Below are 25544 nucleotides of genomic sequence, written 5' to 3' on the forward strand. Positions count from 1 at the left end.
TCTTTGTTGCTTAGAAAATCGACCAGTTGATCAAATGCATTTGATCAAGAACTGATGCATTCACTTCGGCTCATTGTAGCTGACCCTAGCATAGTCATTACTGCCCGCGGTGCATACAAAACCTGCACAATATAGTCTTCGTGTATGACTTAAGAAAGCCCTGAAACACTTTTCCAACTGTTAACAGAATGGCCTCACTATTAAAGAACGCTAGCTTGCGCATATTCTCCAGCAAAAAACTGTTCTAATCCTTCAAGTATAAGCGGAGAAAGATGTAGTTATCGCATCGATAAGCGGCTTTCTCGTTTCGTGTGTAATGACGGTCTGAAAGCTAGACAGGCTAGGCAGCTTCCTTGCATACAAGGGTTACAAAGATCATATCAGTGGTACGTCGATATAGCCGCTATATATATATATATATATATATATATATATATATATATATATATATATATATATCGTTCGGTCCGGCTATTATCAGCCAGAGGTAGCATGGTATCAAGTGTTGACGTGACGTGGCACCCGTATACAAGTTCGAACGGCGTAAACTGTGCAGTCTCCTGTACAGCAGTATTATACGCGAAAGTCACATAGGGTAAAATTTCGTCCCACGTCTTATCCTCTACTCCGATATACATGGAGAGCATATCAGCCAGCGTTCTGTTCAGACGTTCCGTTAATCCATTGGTTGAGGGTGATACGCTGTGCTCTTGCGGTGAGAGCTATGCGTATGCTGCAGAACGTCCTGCATAAGTTCCGCTGTATATGCTGTGCCGCGGTCGGTGATGACAACAGACGGTGCACCATGTCGTCGGACGATGTGGCGTACAAAGAACTTGGCCACTTCATACGAGTTTGCTTGAGGGATAGCATCACTTTCGGCGTACCGGGTTAAGTAGTCGGTAGCGACGACTATCCATCTCTTGCGCGAAGAGGTCAGTGGGAATGGCCCTAGTAGATCCATTCCTATTTGTTGGAACGGTGCTTGAGGAAGGTCTACAGGATGGAGACAGCCGGCCAGTTTGACTGCTGGTTTATTTCGGCGCTGACAATCGCGGTAGGCCTTCACGTACCGTTGTACAGAAGAATAAAGCCGGGCTCAGTAGTACTTCTGCCGTATCCTTGCTAATGTCTTAGCGAATCCCAGGTCTCCCGCGCATGGCTCATCATCTCCGGCTTGCAATATGTCTTAGCGCAGCGCCGGCGGCACGACAAGGAGGTACGTATTGGGATCGCTTCCACAGTTCTTTCTATAAAGGACGTTGTTGTGCAAGTAGTATGACGATAAGCCGTGCACAAGCGAGCGGTGTAAAACACCTTCAACTCCTTGAAAGTGTTCGATCAGCGGCAGTAGCTCAGAGTCAGCAGGCTGGTCCTCAGCCATTTTTATGGCGTTGGTAACGCCGACAAATGGCATGTCATGGTCAGTGTCCGATGCCGTCGTAGAGAGAGGTGCGCGTGACAAACAGTCAGCGTCACTGTGCTTCCTTCCAGATCGGTAGACAACTGTAATGTCGTACTCTTGTAGGCGCAGGCTCCAACTTGCTAGTCTGCCTGAAGGATCCTTGAGGTTGGCAAGCCAGCACAGCACGTGGTCTACACTGACTGCATTAAAGGGTCTACCGTACAAGTAGAGTCGGAATTTACTAATTACCCACACAAGCGCTAAGGTATCTTTTTCAGTTGCTGAGTAGTTTTTCTCAGCTTTGGTGAGACTGCGGCTTGCATAAGCAATGGTGCGTTCCGCACCAGCTTGCCACTGCACAAGAACTGCGCCAAGACCAGAACTGCTGGCGTCAGTATGAATTTCAGTGTCAGCGTCTTCGTCGAAATGAGCAAGTATTGGGGCCTCTTGCAAACGCTTGCGCAATTAATTGAACGACTGCTGCGGCTCGTCCGCCCAAATGAAAGGCACATTGTCACGTGTAAGCCGTGTCACAGGCGCAGCACTTCTCGAGAATCCCTCCACGAAGCGCCTATAATATGCTCACAAACCAAGGAAGCGTTGGACAGCCTTCTTGTCTGTGGCTGGTGGAAACTCGGCGACGGCAGCTAACTTCTCGGTGTCTGGTCGGATGGCTTGAGGACCAACGACATGGCCAAAAATTCGGGCTCTTGGAACCCGAAGCAGCATTTTTCAGGCTTGATGGTGAAGCCGGTAGTATGAATCGCAGCGAAGATAGTCTCGAGGCGTACGAGATGTTCGTCAAACGTGCTCTGGAACACGACGAGGTCGTCCAAGTATACGAAGAAGGTTTGCCATTTGAGTTCAGCAAGCACGGTATCCATCATGCGCTGAAAGGTGGCAGGTGCGGAACAGATACCGAAGGGGAGAACTTTGAACTCACAAAGCCCGTCAGGTGTCACAGACGCTGTTTTTTCCCGATCCTCTTCATCAACTTCGATTTGCCAATACGCTGGTTTAAGATCCAATGAAGAAACAGGCCGCCATTGGAATATGAACCTGGCAACGTTTAACGCTAGAACGTTATCTAGTGAGGCGAGTCTAGCAGTGCTATTGGAGGAATTAGAGGGCAGTAAGTGGGATATAATAGGGCTCAGTGAAGTTAGGAGGCCAAAAGCATATGCAGTGCTAAAAAGCGGGCACGTCCTGTGCTACCGGGGCTTAGCGGAAAGCAAGAACTAGGAGTCGGATTCCTTATTATAAGAATGTAGCTGGTAATATACAGGAACTCTTTAGCATTAACGAGAGGGTGGCAGGTCTTGTTGTGAAAATTAATAAGAGGTACAAAATGAAGGTTCTACAGGTCTACGCCCCTACATCCAGTCATGATGACCATGAAGTCGAAAGCTTCTATGAAGACGTGGAATCGGCGATGGGTAGAGTGAAAACAAAATACACTAAACTGATGGGCGACTTCAATGCCAAAATAGGCAAGAAGCATGCGGAATATGGCATATGCTCTAGAAATAGAACCGGAGAGTTATTAGTAGAGTTTACGGAACAAAATAATATGCGGATAATGAATACCATCTTCCGCAAGCGAGATAGCCGAAACTGCAAGTGGAGGAGCCGGAACGGCGAGACTTTTTAAAAATGATACAGATTTCATACTCTCCGCTAACCCTGGTATCATACAAGATGTGGACGTGCTCAGCAAGGTGCGCTGCAGTGACCATAGGATGGTAGGAACTCGAATTAGCCTAGACCTCAGGAGGGAACGGCAGAAACTGATACATAAGAAGCCGATCAATGAATTAGCGGTAAGAGGGAAAATAGAGGAATTCCAGATCAAGCTGCAGAACAGGTATTCGGCTTTAACTCAGGAAGAGGACCTTAGTGTTGAAGCAATGAACGACAATCTTATGGGCGTCATTAAGGAGAGTGCAATAGAAGTTGTTGGTAACTCCGCTAGACAGGATATCGCAGGAGACGGAAGATCTGATCAAGAAACGCCAATGTATGATAGCCTCTAACCCTACAGCTAGAACAGAACTGGCACATCTTTCGAAGTTAATAAGCAAGCGTAAGACAGCTGACATAAGGCAGTATAATATGGATAGAATTGAACATGTTCTAAGGAACAGAGGAAGCCTAAAAGCAGTGAAGAAGAAACTAGGAATTGGCAACAATCAGATGTATGCGTCAAGAGACAAAGCCCGGAATACCATTACTAATATGGATGAGATAGCTCAAGTGGCTGAGGAGTTCTTTACAGATTTATATAGTACCAGTGGCACACACGACGATAATGGAAGAGAGAATAGTCTAGAGGAATTCGAAATCGCACAGGTAACGCCGGAAGAAGTAAAGAAAGCCTTGAGAGCTATGCAAAGGGGAAGGCAGCTGGGGAGGATCAGGTAACAGCAGATTTGTTGAAGGATGTTGGGCAGATTGTTCTAGAGAAACTGGCCACCCTGTATACGCCATGCCTCATGACCTCGAGCGTACCGGAATCTTGGAAGAACGCTAACATAATCCTACTCCGTAAGAAAGGGGACGCTAAAGACTTGAAAAATTATAGACCGATCAGCTTACTGTCAGTTGCCTACAAAGTATTTACTAAGGTAATCGCAAATAGAATCAGGAACACCTTAGACTTCTGTCAAGGAAACGACCAGGCAGGATTCCGTAAAGGCTACTCAACAATAGACCATATTCACACTATCAATCAGGTGATAGAGAAATGTGCGGAATATAACCAACCCTTATATATAGCTTTCATTGATTACGAGAAAGCGTTTGATTATGTGGAAACCTCAGCAGTCATGGAGGCATTACGGAATCAGGGTGTAGACGAGCCGTATGTAAAAATACTGAAAGATATCTATAGCGGCTCTACAGCCACCGTAGCCCCCATAATGAAAGCAGCAAAATCCCAATAATGAGAGGCGTCACGCAGGGAGATAGATCTCTCCAATGCTATTCACAGCGTGTTTACAGAATGTATTCAGAGACCTGGAATGGGAAGAATTGCGGATAAACGTTAAAGGAGAATACCGTAGTAACTTGGGATTCGCTGATGATATTGCCTTGCTTTGTAACTCAGGGGGCCAATTGCAATGCATGCTCACTGTCCTGGAGAGGCAAAGCAGAAGAGTGGATCTAAAAATTAATCTGCAGCAAACTAAAGTAATGTTTAAGAATCTCGGAAGAGAACAGCAATTTACAATAGGTAGCGAGGCACTGGAAGTGGTAAGGGAATACATCTACTTAGCGCATGTAGTGACGGCGGATCCGGATCATGAGACGGAAATAGTCAGAAGAATAAGAATGGGCTGGGGTGCATTTGGCAGGCATTCTATGATCATGAAAAGCAGGTTGCCATTATCCCTCATGAGAAAAGTATGTAATAGCTGTGTCTTACCAGTACTCACGTATGGGGCAGAAACCTGGAGGCTTACGAAAGGGTTCCACTTAATTTGAGGACGACGCAACGAGCTATGGAAAGAAGAATGATGGGTGTAACGTTCACGGATAAGAAAAATCAGATTGGGTGAGGGAACAAACGCGAGTTAAGGACATCTTAGTTGAAATCAAGAAAAATAAATGGGGGGGGGGGCATGGGCAGGATATGTAATGAGGAGGGAAGATAACCGATGGTCATTAAGGGTTAGGGACTGGATTCCAATTGAAGGGAAGCGTAGCGGCGGTCGGCAGAAAGTTAGGTGGGCGGATGAGATTAAGAAGTCTGCAGGGACAACATGGCCACAATCAGTACATGACCGGGGTAGTTGGCGAAGTATGGGAGAGGCCTCTGCCTTGCAGTGGGCTTAACCAGGCTGATGATGATGATGAAGAAGAAAAAAACCTATCATATTGTAGACGATCCAATGCGTCGTCGTTGCGTCGCAATGGATAAACATCGCGCTTGGTGACACGGTTAACTTTCTGTAATCTACATAGAAGCACATTGCGTTGTCTTTCTTTCGGACTAACACTACAGAGGAGGCCCACGGGAAGGTGGAAGGCTGGATCACGTTGTCTTGGAGCATCTCTTTCACCTGATGCTTGATCACTTCCCATTCCACCGGAGACACTCTGTAGCGATGCTGACGAACAGGACGTGCGGACTCGTCCGTAATGGTGCGGTGCTTTGTGATGGCCGTGCGCAGCACTTTGGATGACATTGAAAAACACTCCGCAAATTCATTCACGAGACTCAGTAGACGGTCCTTCTCGTTGTCTCACAAAGAGGCGTTAACGAGTATCCGTTCTTTTAGGCTAAGTAACCCAGATTGCTGAGACGATTTGGTTTGCAATGCGACAATGTCAGTAACATCAGTGATTTCGCGAAGGAATGCGATTGTCGTTCCTCGCGGTACATGCTGATATTCGTTGCTAAAATTTGTTAGGAAAACGACTGAACATTTGTTTGGTACCTGAAGAAGCCCTCTGGCTATACAAATGTGGCGCTAAAGAAGCAGAGGCATGTTCGCCTCAGCAATTCCTCCGGCGTCCTCCTCCATGTCGTATCGGACAAGGTTAAGCACGCTGCTCTTGGGTGGGAACATGACGTGATCGTCAGCTACGCGAAGCGCGATGTCACGGTCGTTGTCATTACTGTTCGCTATGGCTTGCGTAGTAGCGAAGCTGACTTTAGATTCTCGCAGGTCGTTGATGGCACCGTTCACCTAAAAGAAATCCACGCCGAGTATAAGGTCCTTTGAACATTCAGGAAGAATGACGAAGTCGCCGATGTACGTGAAGCCCCGAATGTTGACTCGCGCCGTGCACTGGCGCATTGGAATAATGAGATGCCGTCCTGCAGTAGGAATTTTAGTTCGGGCCCATTGCGTCGAAACTTTGTTCAGTATACGGGCGAGATTCCGGCTCATAACAGACGTGTCTGTACCCGTGTCGATTAACGCCGTGACTTCGTGGTCATCTATGGTAACTGGTACATTGCAGGATACTGACACGGAACTTTCACTGCGTCTCAATTACTTCATATCGCAGTCGTCGTAATGGAGGATCTTCAGCGTTCCCAACGTCAGCGACCTCACCTCCGCAGGTCGCTGGACTCAGTTTTCCCGGAAAGCATGGCTGGGTGAGCGACGCCTCGTTGCTTTCGGCGTGAAGAGGGGTCTGGAAGACCTGTTTCGGGCGGGCGACGGTGACCGGGGTTCACCCGAATCGTGGGGCAAACGAGGTCCTGGCGTCCGCGAAGTATGCTTCAATCTCCAGGGGGCGTTCACCATTGCGCGGGCAGGGCGCATTCAGTGAAAATGCACGGACCTAAGCTCGGCGGTAAGGACACACCCTGTAGAGGTGATTGGCTTCACCGCAATGAAAACACAAGGGCCTCCAGTCTGCGGTGCGCTATACGCCACACTTGCGGAGTGGTCGTGTTTCAGCCATGAATGGTGTGCGGCGAGTCCTGAAGTCGCCAGTTGCTTTTTCAACGGCGCGCACATCATGAATGTCCGGGACGTCGCTCACATCGCGAAAAATCGGGGACAATGAAATTCGCGTTGCTTCGGCATACGAAATGCGAGGTCGTGGCTGCCGTACCTCGTGCTGGGGTGTCTCGCTTGGCTCTGGGACTTGGACTGCCTGTCTGATTTCCTCCCGGACGACCTCAGCCAGAGCGAGTCGCTGTACCGATGCTGGAGCCACCTGAAGCTTTTAGAGCTCTTCTCGAACAACAAGCCTAATGAGCTCCCGCAAGGCATTGGTATTGTCCAAGGGCATAGCGAGAGGGTCACGCGATAGGGTCGACACTCGCGGTTGTACTGCCTTGTTCGTTGGTGCAGTGCCTTTTCCATCGGTATGGCTTCCGCGAGAAACTCTGCAACGTTATTTGGTACGTTGCGCATTAGGCAACCGAATAACTCTTGCTTGACACCGCGCATCAAGTTACTGAGCTTCTTTTCTTCCGGAATGGATGGATCCGCGCGTCAGGAAAGTCGGCACATATCTTCCACAAACATTGTGACGCTTTCGTTCGGCCGCTGCACTCTCGCCTGAATTGCAGATTCAGCTCGCTCCTTGCGATCGAGGCTGGCGCATGTGCCGATGAGCTGCCGTCAGAATTCGTTCCATGTCGATAGGGTGCCTCACGGTTCTCAAACCATGTCCGCGCATAGTCCTCGAAAGCAAAGTAGGCGTTGCGTAGCTTGCGCTCTGGAGACCTGCCGTAGTATTCTGCGACACGCTCAAAGTGAACGAGCGAGTCCTGTACATCCTCGAAGGTGCCCCGATGGAATGACGTGGGGATTCGGTGCTGGTTGAGGACGACCTCTGTCGGCGCGGTCGAGGAAGATGATGAAACCGACGTACTCATCCCTCTGACGTGGTTGGGTAGCTACTCGTGCTCAGGTGGCAATCCTTAAAGTCGGCGGCTTGTCCGTACGTGCACAGGAGTCAGCTCGACCGGACTTCGTACTGGGCTTGTAGACGGTGTTCGATCTGGGAGTGGAAGCATGTACCCAGCGCCTCCACCAGAAAAATGTAACGTAGATTGGAGACAGAGTGTTACAAAATAGACGTTTCTCTTTAATGGCGGGCCAGAAGAAGAGCGTGCAGCTTACGCACTTCATCGCCGTTCATGGCGCCGACCTTTGCGCGCGCCGTTCTGCGGTGCGGGAGCCCCACATCTTTGTGTCAATATATATGTGCGTGCGTGTGTCCGTGTGTGTGTGCGTGCGTGCGTGTGTGTGTGTATGTGTGCGCACGCGCGCGCGCGCGTGTGTGTGTGTGTGCGTGTGCGTGCGTGCGCGCTCCGATATATCCGCCGAGATAGCGACCGGCCGAACATCAGCGGGAGCCCCATCATACCTGGGAATGCACAGGCAGTTGCATTCAACGGAATATAATCTTGAAAAAACCACTCTATACCAATAACTATGTTAGAATACTCACAAGTGCAGTGTAAATTGTTCCACCGAGTCCAATTAATATATTGCACCAGAGGAGAGGTGTTCCGAAAACTGCAAACAATGAATTCAGACAAAAATATCATCGATTATAAAGTAGTTTCACTATCACATTTGCATTGAGATAGAGTCTTAAGGATCCAAAGCCATGTCAGTTAAGGTGAGCACTTTGACCGCTTGTGTTACTCTTGCTGTGCTTTTTTTACGAAAATAAAAACATATTATGGTTGAGCCAGAATATAATATTGTGGGAAAGGGAGGGGAAGTCCCCCCCCCCCCCATGCCGCGATTACTTCTAGATAGACGGTAACCTGCACGGTGACCATACTAACAGCGTTGGGCACAGTGCTTTCGTTTTCATTTAGTTCTTATAGGCTCTGCACTAGCTGTAACAAGCATATTAGATGAAGCAATCCTATGAAGGCTTCCAAATAGTAGAAGTTGAAACAACACAAGAGGCAGGCGGATAAAATAGAATAAACACGAAGTGCGATAGAACAAAATGGAGCCTGAGTTGTGAAGCTACTCAGTGCAGTTTTATTACATATTTTGGCGCAGTCGGCTTTAAACGATCCATGAAGTGGGTAACCTTCTTCGTTCGGCCAGCCAAAGACAGCCCCGTCTTCACGAAGTACGAGCTCCGTGCAGACCCGCCTGTCGATCTTCTTGACGTGACGACAGGTGAGCTCGTGTCTGTCGTTCAGCAGAAGGCATCTATTTCTTTGGAACAACCTTTAGAGAAAGGGTCTGTGAAGACAAATCTTCAAGCCTCCCTTTTCAACCGCCTTCTGCTATCACAAGAAGAGAAGTCCGTCGCATCAGAGCCAACTTACCATGCAGATCTTTCTGTTATGCTTCAGGCTATTCGACATGAAGAAAAGCTAGTTTTACAGCAAACTGAAATGATTCTGATTATTATCTTGGCTCTGAGTCTCAAAGAGAGCGTTCCTACAAAGGCTGTGGAACCGGAACCCTTTGATGGTTAGTCGGGGAATCCAGAAGCTTGGATTGCGTTCTTTGAATACGCCTGCCGAAAAAACGGCTGAGACACAGATGAAAGAAAAGTGAAGCATACGCTCCCTTTTCTAAATGGCATCGCTAGAAAATGGTGAGAGCTGTGTATCACGGGACATCAATGTGATGCATGGAGCACGTGGAAGGAGAGTTTCACCTCGTCATTTTGTGGCAGCCCGCTTGAGCGATGGGAACAAACCATATTTTATCGCTACAGGTATGGAGCAGTGCTCGAATATTTCTTCGAAAAGCGTCGACTACTTCAGCTTGCAGAGCCGGAACTTCCACTACAATCTGTTATAACGCTCATAATACATGGCCTACCTCGGGAATTACAACAACAAATCCAAGATGCAACACTAAAAGCTTGAAGGCTTTGCTGGAGTCACTTCAAAAGATGGCCTGTCATTGGATGGAGAGGGCGACAAAGCCGTGCTGGGATGTCCAATGGGCAGAATCATCGAGAAACAGAGAATTTCATGAACGTTTGCCAAAGAACGGTTACCAAGAGGAAGTCAACGTCGGTCGTTGCATACCGCGCAGAGAGTCGTTACCTGAGGGACGCAGTTTGCCCAGACTGAAAAAAAAACTAACAAATAAGGGGGGTCACTCTGACCCCATGACGAAAAAAAAGCGAGACTGTTTCTTTGATTTCTGTAAGTTTGTTAAATATAGAAATTGGGGTTAATGGACAACGTGCAATTGCACTTATCGAAGGCGGAGCTTCTGTATCCATTCTTAAGAATAGCAACGCAAACGCACAACATGTATTCCGAGGGAGATCAGTTTTTGTGCGTGGGAATGATGGAAGCAAGAGAGAGTATTGTGAGTGGGCACGCCTGGGGGGGGGGGGGAAGTAAAGTACCAATCTAAAGAGGTAGAAGTGGTTGCGGTAATTTTAGACACTGTGGAGTACGAGTTTTTCCTAACTCGTCCTGACATTAAGTTGTTGAGACTGAATATTTATTGCGACGATACTGTATCTGTTGATTGAGAGGCTGAACAGAGTCGGGACAGAAAGACGACCACCTATGGATGCTAAAGAAAGTGTAATTCCTCAACTCTACCCCGAACTGGTATGCTTGGGAGGATACTCACCGGCGACGACAAAGTTCGAAGTTCCATTTCACCTGTCCGGCACAACAGTTGGGAGAAAAAAGCCATACAACTTGACGAGAGAAAGGAAGGCGTGGGTAAAAGAAGAGCTACAAAAGATGTTACAAGCTAATGTAGTTCGCCCGTTGGAGTCTCCCTTTACTTCACCTATCACCATTGCTCCAAAGTAAGACGGCAGCTGGCGGCTATCTACTAATTACAGAGCCGTAAATAATCAAACCCTGTTGATTCCTTTCCCAATGCCAAGGATTGACGCCATCATTGATGAAACCGGAGGCTGTACTTGCTTTTCTCGCGTAGACTTGTGCAAGGGCTTCTGGCAGATGCCACTGCAAGAAGACATCATGCACTACACCGCATTTACGACTTCCTTTGGCATATATGAGTACAACCGCCTTCTTTTTGGATGAAAAAACTCACCAGTTGGTTTCAAAAGATGATGAACGCAGTATTGAATCCCTAGATTGGACGCTTCTGCAATGCCTACGTGGATGACATTATGATATACTCTCATAGTGAAAAGTTGCATGAAGAACACCTGGGTCACATTCTGGCAGCGTTATCTGATGCTTAGTTAATTTCAAGAAGAGTGAGTTCCTCAAAGCTAAAGTGACATTTCTTGGCAAAGTTTTAGACGGGACAACAAAGAATACGAAAGAAGAATTGGTAGCTCGCATAGAAAAACTAGTAAATTCATACGATGTATACTCGCTTCGCGTGTCTCTAGGTTCCGCGGCCCATTTCAGAGAATTCATTGAAGATTATGCTCTCAAAAGTCGCGGTCAGACAAGACTGACTCAGAAGGATGTTCCCGTTTGTTGGACAGAGGAATGTCATGAAGCCTACCGAGAAATGTTCCGAATAGTTTCTTCCGATCCTGTGTTGTGCTTACCAGACATTGCGCCGCCCTTCGAATTGAATACCGGTGCATCTGATAATGGCACGGGAGCCGTCTTGTATCAGAGAGACTCATCACGACCACCAAAACAGTTTCGTGTAGTTGGATACTACAGTGACACATTCAACAAAACTGAATTCAACTATAGCACAACAGAAAAAGAAGCTCTCGCCGTTTTAAAAGTCGTCCGCTACTTACATTCATATTTGGAAGGTGCAAAGTTCAAGCTATACACAGACCTTGAAGCACTAGCGTACATATTGAAGATGGCCGAACTGAAAGGAAATATAGCTCGTTGGGTAGGTGAACTTCAGCAATTTGATTTTGAAGTAGCTCATCGCCCGGGCGCTTCTATGAAGGGTGCGGACGAAATGACGCAATTAGTCATTGTGTTCTCAGAGAATCATGAAGAGGCAAATGTTGCAAGGATATGAGAAGACACCGAGGTTTAGCAACGTACTAAAAATGGACAAGTAACCGTTCCTACTTCCTTGGTTCCAAGAATATTGGAAATGTATCATGATAACTTCGAATCAGCAGGCAACGATGGCTTTTGGAGAACCTACATGAAATGGACAAAAAGGTTCTTATGGCCTCGTATCAAGCAAGAAACAAAAGACTATGTATTATCATGTCATAAATGCCAGATGGACAAATTAAAATTTAAACAACCGACGCAAAAAATGGCTATACCACAATATTCTAACTTGAAATTTGAGGTTATTCATCCTTATAACCCGGAACTACGAAAGAAGTCTGAAGGAGTTAAGCAGACACAAGCGTTCCCGCTGTGCATTGATGAGTGCAGCAGGATGATTGAAGCAAGACCTGGTAAAGAAGATGCTAACGGCGTAATGTCCATTATCAACACGAAAATGTTTGACAATGTAAAAGTATTTGTCTTCGACAATGGACTTGCTTTCTGAAGTCGTCGGCCAAAGGAATGGGCTGAAAAGCGTAACATCAAGTAATGGTTCACGGCGCCCTGTCATCCCGCAGCAAATGGGCTAGCTGAAAGGGCTATAAGGGACATCAAGCAATACATTAGCACGTATTCAGCGTTTCCAGCTGGTTGGCAATGTTGTCTGGAAGCGGCAGTAGCTCAACAAAGCCGCTCATATACAAGTGTTCTGGGATGCACTCCTTTATTTGCTGTAACTGAGAGACCACCTTATCTGCCTGCGGATGTAAGCCTAGGCATTGACAAGAACATAAAGCTCGCAGAAGCAGCAAGAACTGAAGACAGTAGCTCAAGGTATCGAGAAAGAATGAATAGAAATTTCGACAAAGACAAAATACCAACACTCGACATTGATGACTACGTACTGGTAAAAAGAGGGCCAAGCCTGAACGCGGCCTATAACGGACCACTGCGTGTGATCAAGACGGCAAGTCAACTAGGACACTTAAAGACCATACGGTACACTGGTCCCAATGACACCGCGTAGTCCGCTGTTATTGGCAGCATATTCAAGTATCATCGCAAAAGGGTTGCAAGCAATGCTGGGGGAATGAAGCAATCCTATGACGGCCTGCAAATAGAAGAAGTTGAAACAATACAAGGGGCAGGGGAATAAAAGAGAATAAAGAAGAAGTACGATAGAACAAAATGGAGTTTGTGTTGTGAAGCTACTTAAGTCAGTTTTATTACATTAGATTCTCACTCTAGCTTTTGTAAAGCCTTCGCTAATAACGCATGATGTAGTTGTAGGAATAGAGGTCTGAAAAAACTGTTTGGCGGCTACCGAAGTGGTAATTGTTGTGGAATCACGATTTTCTTTCTTAAAAAGAAAACAAAAACGCTCTGCATCTCTCCGACGTAGATTTATACTATCCCACACACCCTATCTGTGACGGGCTTTACCTGACGTAGGCCATAAGCGTTAGCGAAGTCGGTACTGAATAAAGTGTCGATAACTGCGTGGTGACTTCGATGAACACTCCTTCAGAAAATGCACTCTGTTCAGCATTTCCCCCAGAGCTGCGAACTGATGATAGCCTCAAGGCACGAGATCGGGAGCAAATAAGGGACACGTGGTTACAGTTTGATGCAGCCAGTTTTATTCGGCACAATAGTATGGTACAGTCTTTGAGGAAAATAACCCGATTTTCTAACCGTTCAGGACGCATGATAGAATGTGTAAGCGCAACTGAACGAGGATATAGAAAGAAACAGGCACATAAAGACAGTGCTACATTCAACTATAGATTTTATTTTCGCACGGATCGATAAATGTATGCCGTATGAGCAGAAATAAACTAGAGCAAAAAGAACGTTCAGTGGTGCTTGTCGATGAACCGTACACGTGTCTAAGGCATGATCAAAACATACGCTACGATAGTTAATGCGACAAACTGAGGAATCGTGTCCCTTATTCAGATAGGGACGTAGATGGCTTGTTCACGCACCTTTCTTCTAATTTTGCAATTTCATAGGCTTCCACAATGTCCCTTGTCATCCTGCTTTAAGCTCTAACAAAATAGAAGTACTTTAAAACTTGATTTTGCAGGTACAATCTCGGCAATGAATGCGTAATTGGCCCGAGATTAACTCTAGGGACGTTGTATTCATGCTCTTTTGTTCTCTGATTGATGCATCTGCAAGTTTGAGCACAAACGTTTTTTTGCATAAAGGCTCAATGACATAGACAACGTTATGAGCGCAAGTTACAAATTGTTTGCGATGTTGAGGAGAGCCATGCATTCGTTTTGTTATTCTCTGAATTAACCTGTTCGACCAGGCATCCGTCCGGTCAAATGGAAGATGGATCAATCAGACATTAAATGAGCATCAATATGAGGTCACTAGAGTAATCTAGGGCCATTTGGGCGTTGATTGCCGATATTTTTTCTGCAAGCTCATGTTTTAAAATACTTCTGTTTTGTAAAGGGCTCATAGTGGGATGACAAGGGAGATTGTTCAGGCCTATTAAACTGAAAATTAGAAGACAAGTGCGGGACAAAGCCATCAGTGTTGCTATGTGAAGAGCAGATACAATTCCTCACTTTAGTATTTTAACTATTGCAGTGTATATTTTGATCATGCCTTAGACGCGTGTACGGTTCATCGACAAGCACCACTGAATGTTCTTTTTTGTCTCGGTTGTTTCCGCTCGTTCGGTATATATTTAACAATGTGTGCGAAAATAAAATGCATAGTTGAAAGTAGCGTGATCTCTGTGTGTGTTTTTTCTATGTCCTCGTTCAGTCGCGCTTATCCATTCCATCCTGGATTCAAACCAACTAGCCGACTAACGTGCTTTGACCAACTTTTACGACACTCCTTCATAAGAGCGGCCTCCAAATTGTTCAAAATGTTCGAGTATTCGTCGGCATTTACTTTGTAGTATTTTTGGCGATAATCAATCAAGACGGTTAGTTAAGCAGTCTAAAAGAGAGAGAGAGAGATAAAGAGGAAAGGCAGGAAGGTCAACCAGATATCGGTCTCCGGTTTGCTACCCTACACTGGAGATGGGAGATAGGGGTTATAAAGAGGACAGAGAGGAAGACGTTAAAAAGAACACGCACACACGGACGCACACACACAGATGGCTAGATCATAAAAAGCGCTATAGTGCTTGCACGGCCTTCTTCTGTGACGGTAGGTCCTTTCGATGATGTAAAATTCTTTTTTCTGATAGCGGTTTTTGAAAAGATGAATGTCATGATTATTCCTGCAGATGCTTGCCCTTGCAAATTTTACGAAGGGGCAGAGCTGAGATGCTTTTATTATTTCGAGCGCCGTTTGGTTTTCGGACCAGTATATTGCTATCGCTCGATCCACCTCAACCGTGGAGGTTAATTGGGCAGTGTTTTCCTCATTCGCATGGCTTGCACATGGCGTTACACAAATACAGAACACGTGAGCAACTAAATGCGATGAGCAATATCTTCATTATTTCTGAAGCTCGCCACCTTGACAAACCTTTCGAGTGGACATCAAGCAGAAACTGTTCATGTACAGCGACACCTTAGAAAGAAGCATAATAAAACTTACTCTTGCTAAAAAATATGCGTCATTAGGCATTGATTAGTTTGTGTTTAGGTGCGAAAAACTTCAAACAACCATTTTCCTAATGCAAATAACATAAAAGAATGATAGCAGTGTCTTGCAGCCAAAGTTTACTTATTTTTCATTTTGGATTACACATATACGTAACGCTCTTGAACAACAAGTTAACGCCACAAATGAGCTGGCTAGGAAGATTCCTGCTGCTGTGACTAAGCAGTGCCGTACGTATGAAAGTGATTGCTGCACAAACTTCGTAAAATTGCTGCCTTTTCTGCATTTTCGATTCTCCTGCTAAGGCTGCATGGTCATGTCTTGTGAGGGATAGCAGTACTTATGGGTGAAGCACAGCCGGCAGTGTTACACGCTCCATGTGGAAGCTGAAGTTCGTCATTTACAGCGTAAACATTCACGGGCAAAATCCAATAGCCATTTTAGTTGGCGATGTTGTCCACCACGGCCGCTACCGATGTTCGTCGCAGCGAGCGCCAGGAATGAGAACAAACATACCCAGTTCACGCCGATATCTAGCACTGGCACTGTGCGCGAGTCAGCTACTCTACCACTGCACCACGCCAGTGTTTCCTAGCTGCTGCGGAAACATTCTCTATACACGTGTGCTAGAGCACGAATAGTCACGCGATGTGAGATGCGCGCCGCGAAGCGTCGATACGTGCACACTTTGCATTGTACTGTTTGGTGCAGCGTGAAGCAGGACCGGGAACACAGGAAAAAATGAGAAGCGCTTACAACTTCAACATTACGCGTACGGTTACGGCGGTCGGTCAAACCGTCCTCTAACTTGGGCATTACATGTTTACTAGATCTAGCCTTAGGAGTGTTAGCCAGCGCCACTTAGAGCCAAGGTCGGCAGAGGTGGAATATCCATTGCGCCCGATGCCGTCGCGTGACACGTGATGTTAGGACAGCATCTTCAACGTGTAACCATTTAAACATTTTCTTGTTTTACAAATATCCTGCATTTATGCGCCTCCTTATGTTCGTGAATATTACTATGGTTTATTTGTTTCCCTTCCAACGGATGTGCATTTTCATTCTTTGTTTAAACAAAGGCAATGCTTCACAGTAGTAAGGATTTCAAGCAACTTTGTTCGTACAGTTCCCTCCCACTAACCAATCAGCAAGTTTCCTCGTTCTGCCTGGCTCTAGTGGAGGTTTCGCTTACTGTTCTCGCAAATATCATAACATCTGCTCTTTTGCAACCGGGAATTGTTCTGCCTGTAGCGGAATTCGATAGAACAGCGAGGTGCACAACCTAACACTGCCTCTGTCATCATTCAATTACAAATGCGGGTCTCCCAAAAGAGCGCGGTAATAAAGTAGTGTGAGTTTACGAATGACTTTCCTTATGACGTTTTGGGCTTCAAAAAGAGCGTTGCGATTTAAAAATCGTTGGTGTACATTATGACAACTGCTGGCTTTTCCGGCGCACATAATTACTTGTGTGAGCGCTTGCGTCCTTTTTTTCCTATATGCACTTGCGCATATTGCACTTGCGTCCTTGAGCACTTGCGTCCTTTTTTGTTGCTTTATGTTTTGCCAGTGCCCATTAATAAACTTAATAACGCTTATAAAGAGATGATTTGCACAACGTGCAAGTGGATAAATCTCACATTGTTGATGACATTACACATGTAGGCAAGCAGAGCTGCCATTCTCGTCTTGCCATCCTCTTTCATTCGTTCTCAGTTACTGCCGATACCAGTTCCATGTGTCGTAACTTACGCCATTAAAAATGAAAAAGAAAACCACAATGTTAATGCTCTATAACAAGTCGTAGATACAGCCTATTTAATGCCGAAATAAACTAGTGGCCGTCAGAGTCCGCCACTTTATTGTAAACCGCTATAATTATTCTCCTTATAGAAAGATCTGTTTTATGCCTCAAATTTGAACAATATTGCAACTTACTTGTTACCGTCGTCAAGCTGGCTGCGAAGATGGTTACTGCACCTGCACTTAGCTGAAAACCAGGTATACGACATCAGTCATCTCAAGTCAAGATTGCTGTTCACAGCAAAGGGATTCTGGCATTTGCAGAAATAGAAAGTAATTGTGAGGGGAAAATTAAAAGAGTAAGTCGAAGGTAGGTGACTTGTAAGCCCAGAAAACGACTTTTCGATACTATTACCGGCTCCTGAGAAAAAAAAGCTTAAGGTAAAGTAAACGTAAAATATACTTCATCGATCATGAGTAGTCGTTTTCCGTTTCGGCAACATATTCCAATGCATCCAGAATAAGCATGTTGTACAGTTTACTTGCATACTAAACAAAAGACCCCATTTGAATGTTTTGAGAAAAGGCTGTTCAAACTCATTGTCGTATACGAACTTACAGCTTTGCTGGGCTGCCATTGGAAGTCATTTTCTGTCATTTCTGTAATTTACCATACCGAAGTAATGTTTTTTAACATATAACTGCAAAAAAAAACGTGCATCATTCCCGAATAAAGATATAAAGCCAATACGAATAGATATGATGTGCCGTAATATTAGATTTCCGACTCCCCACAAAGAGGCAGGAAATAATCTTTTGTAACCACTGTGCTTATACATCGTCTTTATCTCAAGACAATAGATAAAGATTAATCCAATTCTCATGTTCCACGTGCCAAAAGTAGTGGGACACTCCGGGTGAATTCCGACAACCCAATGCACGGCACACAGGCCTCTTTGCATTTAGCAGCCATCGAAATGCGGCAGCCGCGGCCACGAATCGATCCCACGCCCTTAAGCTAGCAGCGAAATGCCCAAGCCACCACGCCACCAAGGCGGGTGCCAGTTAAAGAACCACTCACCAGGCCACGTAGGAAATTTTACTTATGCGCTGGAAGTTGTTACGTGCCTTCTATAGGGAGCATTTTACCGCAATTGTTTCTGAAATTGGTTCTATAACAGCCGAGATATAAACACTTCAGTGTCACGAACCCACGGTTTCAGGAGGCGAGCGTCATCGCCAACATATCATTGATTACTCTGTCCACTTGCCCCCGTTTAGCCTCGGCAAGCGAAAATCCTTTCCTTCGTTCCCCCATGCTGGAGCTGGAGGTAAGCGTGACGCAGACGCCATGGACCCCACCTTCTTTCTTTTTTCTCGCTGTTTTGCTGCGTGGCGCATTTCCTCTGATGGTCCCTCACGCGATCTGCTGCGTTTGTCTCATTTCGCACAGCGCACGATTTTGCGCTCGGTGCACGAGACCAGCTGGCTAGCGGTATAAATGATGAAATGATGAAACAATTAGGCAATCGCAAGCGGATCCCAGAGCATGATCGCGCGCTGGAACACGGCAGAAAATCAAAAAGACACAGTTACGTTGATTGCGCGCGTGTCTGCACGAAGTGGACCCGCCGTGGTTGCTCAGCGGCTATGGTGTTGCGCTGCTGAGCACAAGGTCACGGGATCGAATCCCGGCCATGGCGGCCGCATTTCAATGGAGGCGAAATGCGAAAACACCCGTGTACTTAGATTTAGGTGCATTCCGGAGTCCTCCACTACGTCATGTCTCATAATCGGAAAGTGGTTTTGGCACGTAAGGCCCCATAATTTAGTTATTAATTTTTTGTGCACGAAGTGGGAAGAAGCAGACAAAACGGAAGTACATCTCCCTTGCTACTGTACGAAGTAAAACAAAGACACGTGGACATTCGGTGTGTAGGCCTTATTATTAATGTGTAAGCATCCTTTGGCGAGCTTCCTAGGCCTGTCGCGCGAAAAGTGTAATGCACTGAGTTTTCGCTAAAATGCGTAATTTGCAAACTCATAACATTATTCCTTGTGATAGTGTAAACGCAGATGATTCGAAGCTTTCAAGCGATAAGGAACGGTTAATATAAAAATGAGAAGGCAATATCCTAGATGGACTTGGCTCTAGAGGAATAATGGGGAAGATTATAGTAGAGTTGCGCCTACTAAAATTTGGAGGTGAGTCAACTTGAAATGGGCCAACTGAAACTTGGGTGTGGACCAACTTTAAATTTGAGGGTCGGACAACTAAAGTTTGGGGGTGGGTAAACTTGAAATGTGTGTGGGGGGGGGGGAGGTAAACTGAAATTAGGGGTTGGGCCTACTTCAAACTTGAGGGTGGCCCAACTTAGAGTTGGGAATGGGCTAACTAGAATTCGAGTGTAGGCCAAATTGAAATTTGGGGGTCAGCCGATTGAAAGTTGCAAGCAGGCCAACTTTAAATTTGTGGGTCGCCAACTTGAAATGTGGGGTGCGCCACCTTAAATAGAGGCGTGCCAACTTGAAATTTGAGGATGGCCGCACATAAATTGGGGAGTGGACCAACTTAAATTTGGGCGTAGGCCAACTTGAAAGTTGTATGTGGGCTGACTTAAATTTAGAGGTCAGTCAATTTGAAGCTTAGGCTCCGAAGTAGCCCAACTGAAATTAAGGGGTGCGCCAACATGAAATTAAAAGGCGGCTCAACTGAAATTTGGGAATGCGCCAATATGAAAGAGTGAGAGAGAAACATATTTAGTGTGCATAATTCAGAATGGCTTTATTTTCAGGAGTAGTTCCCTCTTCACGGGAATCGAAATTTGGACGTGGGCCAACTGAAATTTGTAGGTGGGCACCTTAAATGGGGGGTGGGCCAACTTGAAATCTGGGGGTGGACCAAGTTGAAATCTGGGGTAGGCCAACTATCTTTTGTGGTGGTCCTTTAAGTAAGACCACGCAAGGTCTTTTTATATATCTTTAAATATTTAGAAACATTAGAAACCTGGACCGTGACATTTCGCAGTTCTGTCGTCAGAATGTTTGTATTGTTTGGTGTATGTTGCATAGAAGAGGGGTACTGCTCTGCGAACACTGAAGCTTTCGTTACTGCGCTCAATGTTTATTGATTGCACTGCTTACTTTTTTTGGACCTCGTCTATTTAACGACAAGCTGGTCTCGATTGCTTGAATATTTTTTTTTTGCTTCATGAGCCGCGACCTCGCTTCACTGCGCAGCTTTTCAATCTAGCCATTCGCTTGAAAGCTAGCCCAGCTGGATTATGACTGTGTAAAAAAGTATGTAAAGTTCTGTATTTTTCTGTTCACGAGTTGCTAAGTGAAGCTTTAATTGTGACTGCACCGAGAAGCAACAGACAAAGAGAGCTGTTTTAGAAGAAATGGTGGAGACGTGTTGCTTACTGTATGGCTCCTCCAGCCTTGCAAAAGACTGCACATTCACTTAAGTACGTTTCATGATGCGGGTAAATCTCGTGACAATAAACCAGGCCCTTTTACTTTTTCTCAAGTACTGGTGGTGAAAATTTCGGATGATTGCTAATTCGTGTATTGGAAGGTGTGCTGCAAGGGTTCTCAGAAAATATGCTATTGATTATCTCTGGCTCCTCACATTTTCAAGAATTAAGCATATGTTGCGGTGTTCAAATAAGTTCTGTACGACATAACGTCATTGACGAAGACTACTCAGTTCAATTTTCTTTGCAAAGCTCGAGCAATTTCTGAAGTTGACAACTCGTAAACTGAAATCAAATTTCTCATAGCGGGACACGCATCCAAGTAACTCGGGGTCATTATCTTACCGAGAAGAAAAGGTAGATTCCACATGCCACCAAGGCGATGGTTGAATTAAACCGCAGCCGGACATACTGAAAAAAGAGCGTATATTTAAATTACACGACTAACAATTCGAACAGTTAGTTAGTGTGCAAATAGAAATGGTTTCTTTTTCTCAGCTAAAACTCATTTATAAACATACTACCAAATATTAATTACAAGAACTACGGTGAGGACTAAAGCAGCCATCAACTACCAATCGAAGTTGCTGAGAAAATACGTGTGGTTTGATCCCGAGGCTGGAAGTATTCCACGCAAATTTTGTTATACTCGACGCGTGAACCTGCGGCTATGTATATATATATATATATATATATATATATATATATATATATATATATATATATATATATATATATATATATATATATATGCTTATAGAGGTAAACCTCAGTATGGCGAAGTTTTGAGAGCGACAGCCGAAGCGGAGCAAAGTTATGGTCCGTATAAAGTACAAGTGCGATAAGATCCCGTTGCACCACGCGCGGTATGTTTTAGGTGCGAGTGAGTGAAAGCGTCGAGGGTGATTCGAGATGCATGGTGGCTTGATGATCACCAACTTCTTGCATGCGCAGAGGGAAAGGAGGAAAGAGAAGCGAGGCCGGAGAAGGGGGGGGGGTGGAGTTGGCTTTCTCATCGTGGTCTTGGCTGCGCATGGTTTCAGCGTAGGGGAGTTCATAGGCAGCCCACGTACTCTGGTTTAAACCTAATCTGCTACGTGTGCGAAAACAGGGCCAAACGCGCGGCATCGTGCGTTGGCTTCCCCGTGTTTAGTGCTAGAGGTATAGCACTAAACTGCTAGTGCTAGAGGACACTGCAAATGAAATTTCAACTGCGTGCCACAGCGACATTTTGAAGGCAAAGCGTGGCGGGCACGCCCCACACCGCCGTAGCCTGCGCAGTGCAAGGTGTGGAAGAAGGAGCGGGAGCAGAACGATGGCCATGTGTGATCGCCAATAACTCCGCTTCTGCTGAACGCACTAAAATACTTTTTGCGGGAAAGTATCTCTGGAATGAGTTATTTTCACTTCCAATGCTTTCTCCACTTCAATAAAAAGTGGCTGTGGCTCGCTTGAATACAAGCTGAGTTACGCAGTTTAGGAAAACTGTCGCAGACAGCACAATTGCGCCTGTAGTTTCTGTATTAAGTACTGGCCTGTTCGTACCAAGGAAGTGCACTGTAAAAAAAAAATTGGTTTTTCGCCTGCATAATATAAATACTAACTGAAGCCCTAACAGCAGGGCAGGTGTACAGACGAACATAAACACTCAAAACATGCATATCTGCGGTATTTTCGGTGACTTTGGTCTACAGCTTAATCAACGAGTCTCCCCGAGAACACTGATTCGTTGTGTCCTGTGTCTTTGGGAGGAATAGAATAGTACGACTGGGGGAGGGGCGGGAGGACGCGTAGCAGAAATACGGATATTCCTATTTTCTTCGCGTTCTGACGTATACACAAGTTACAAGAACCGACATCGTGCAAATGTTGCCAGAACGACTAATGGTAAGGGGAGCCAAAAGATTCAGGTCCTTGTTTCGGCTGCATGCCGACCTTCCTATATATGCGGTCGATTAGAGAAATATTAGGATCCTATCTAAACATGTCCCATTATTTCCGTAGGATATATATACCCTCTCTATGGAAAGGGTAGAGTGGGACACATTTCGTCGGTTGCAATTTTCTCTACAGACGATTAAGAAAATCCTCAAACAAAACGTTTGCGTGTTATTGTACATTTAGAACAGTCAAGCGTGAATCAATGTGCAAAATAAACGAAGGAAATAATTGGCATGTTAAAATTTCCCGTTCCTTCCACCTCTCCCCTATATAATAATTTCCAGCGGATCTGCCGTGACTTAAGACGCAATTTCTTCTCTATGAGAGCGAAAAGAATGAAAAAAGAACGCTTTATTAAGCTTTAGAAATATGCCAATTTATAATTAAATCTGTGCTCGCAAATTTTGATTAGGGTATAGAGATGATATGATTCTGCATGAAAGAGAAAAGCATGACGCACTTGGCCCTTGACATCAAAACTGCGGAAACCACAGGATAGGACGGCCATGCTCACGGCGCACTGGCCTCTCCGCCGATTACTAGCATTATAAAACGATGGCAAAAAACTTGGACGGATGCGCCCCAGCCGTCTCCTCAGTACACAGTTTAGTACGCGTACAACAAAGCAATGAAGTTATGACATCGCAGTGAAGTTTCCGAGTGAATGCGAGTACGCTCGTGTTTTACTCCGGTATCACTTATAATTGCTGTCCCAAGTGCACTTGAGGCTACGCACACTTCTAGTTGTTGAAGTAGGACCAATCGGAGCACATATCCACTATGCATTTGAATTATTTGAACAAAAAAGAAGTACTGAAAGTTCTGAAAGGAAGTAGGCCTATTATAGATCATCCGGCAGGTATGATATAAATATATGAATGTGTCTAGCGTCTGGTATACCCATACAAGACAAAGTATAAACTATGCTTGACCTACCATAAGACAATATACTTCGGAATATACTTAGGCGTGTGCCATTAGGTAAAAGAATCACAATTTCCGAACAAAAAATAAGCGTACTTTGTGTTTATTTCTGTGTTTCGTCTGAGCGGTGGCCCCACAGAATTGGAGCAAAACCTATGCGAAACGAGTGCAGCTACTGACGCATGACTTAATCGTACTGCACATTGGCAACAGAGTAATTTTTGTACCAGCATAACAGTTCACTCGGAAGGATAGGCTCTCTTGCTAAGACAGCCACTGAATCCAAGGACGCAAAGAGTGTTCTCACCTCAAAAGTGGACGTGACGCGCAGCCCGTACAGCACCGGAAGGAACAGGAACGCTACCACAGGTGCCATAGCGACGGTGTTGATGGCGTTCCAGATAAGGTGGAACCCGTAAGCGTAAAAGTGACCCGTGAAACCCACCAGGCTCACAGAGGAAATTAAACTTGCCACTAACGACGCCGCCAGCGGAAATGAACGCAGTGTTCTGCTTCCGAGAAACACTTCGGTCGTTGAGTCCGTGATTCGAGCCTTGCGGCGAAGCGAGAAGTATAGCCCGAGACCAAAGTTTAGCGCCATGAGGGCACCAAAGACCGCGTACTCCAGGACTCCAGTCATGTCTCACTGGCGTTTTTGCAGCTCACGCGAGCAGTTTCGCCCCTGTGGTGAAGGTGCCCGCGAAGAAGAGCACGTACACGGGTGTACAGCTGCGTTCTAAGGTGAAATCTTGCAGTCGTGTTTCCTTCAGTTGGACCACACAAGGTAGGCCGTGTGTCGTTGTTCGGTCGACGCACGTATCCGCGGCGAGACCAACCTCGTTTTCGTCAGAAACTTTCAGAATCCATGAGCGAAAACATTGAGTGAAATAACATTATAAGAAATGTCTCGGATGGCTCGAAAAGCAATCTTTGGAATCAGGTTAAGCGCATTGATAGGTACAAGCCGCCAGCTTTCAGCCTGCCGTCATAGGCGTTTAAAACGTAGATTCACCACTTGTAGCTGCGACTCTTACTAGACACTGTGGCTATCTGTGCAAATAAGAGTCCCTTATACTCGTGCTTTCCTCAAGCCTGATTCGTAAAAAAGGACTTTGTAAAACTTTTGAGAGCGATTATTAAAGCTGCAGCAGAATAGGTCGGCAGTTACATACAGCTAGGTGAACGCGACTCGGCTCAAACGCTATGTGCAGGATATAGTACCTCTGTATGCGGCAGCTGCGAGCTATCAGAAAGCTGAAAGGAAGTGCCTGGCCAAAGTACAAACAAGGGTATTTTCTATAGAGCTTTTTTATTTTACTGCCAGAGCGCTTGCTCTCGTAGACGTAAGTGTATGTATGTCATAGTGAAAACAATGTGTCATAGGTATGTCGCTCCACTAAATTTTGAATCCTAACAAGAAACCTTAATTGCGTGAGCTCGTGTGCTCAGAAGTCTACAAGAGAATTAAAGCTAGTGTACACACTAAAGAACTGGGCCCGTAATCAGAAAGCGTTCTTAAGCTAAAAGCGTTCATGCCAGCGAATAGCGATGTAGGACATATTGTTAACGAAGGCGATACGCAAATGAAAAACGAAAGAGAATGATAATATTTGGGGTTTTACGTGCCGAAACCACTTTCTGATTATACGAAAGAGAATGAAGCTTAGTGAATTCGGCCCCTGTTGTTATTATATTATTTAGCAGATGTTTTGTCCTTAAACAGCAACTTCTTTTAAAATTTATAACAAATACAAGTAACATACATAGGAAGCCGGCACTCAAGAAAATAAAAGGTAACAAGAAGAAAAAAGAAAAAAAGTCGCAATCCGGCGACGCAGTGCGCTGAATCAGTTCCCAACAGAAATCACATAAATCACATCGGAACACTAAAGTCATCCTGCATAAATCTCACAAAAGACAGCTAATAAAGCGGGTCACACAGATATTACTGCAACGTAAAGTAAGCTCCCATAGTTACACTAAATATAGAAAACACGAAATCAGGTCACAGAAATTCACTTCAATGTAGGCACAAAAAAATACAACAAACTGCACCCAAGTATAGAGATTGTTCTTCTCAAAGTAATTC

The 25544-nt window shown here is 45.3% G+C and overlaps 1 protein-coding gene across 1 annotated transcript in view; it reads right to left on the bottom strand.

The window, feature by feature from the left end:
- The window catches only part of LOC142586248 (sodium-coupled monocarboxylate transporter 2-like), a 46214-nt gene extending 21570 nt beyond the window's left edge, over positions 1 to 24644 (bottom strand). The window contains exons 1-4 of the mRNA XM_075697497.1: positions 23763 to 24644; positions 20936 to 21001; positions 17310 to 17361; positions 8327 to 8394 (exon numbers count right to left, since the gene is read on the bottom strand). Of these exons, the coding sequence (XP_075553612.1) occupies positions 8327 to 8394; positions 17310 to 17361; positions 20936 to 21001; positions 23763 to 24095 (519 nt within the window). The 5' untranslated portion in view covers positions 24096 to 24644. The remainder of the gene's footprint in view (positions 1 to 8326; positions 8395 to 17309; positions 17362 to 20935; positions 21002 to 23762) is intronic.
- Positions 24645 to 25544: the final 900 nt, after the last annotated feature.

The sequence above is a fragment of the Dermacentor variabilis genome, chromosome 6, assembly GCF_050947875.1.
Source record: "Dermacentor variabilis isolate Ectoservices chromosome 6, ASM5094787v1, whole genome shotgun sequence".
In the NCBI taxonomy this organism is placed as follows: domain Eukaryota; kingdom Metazoa; phylum Arthropoda; class Arachnida; order Ixodida; family Ixodidae; genus Dermacentor; species Dermacentor variabilis.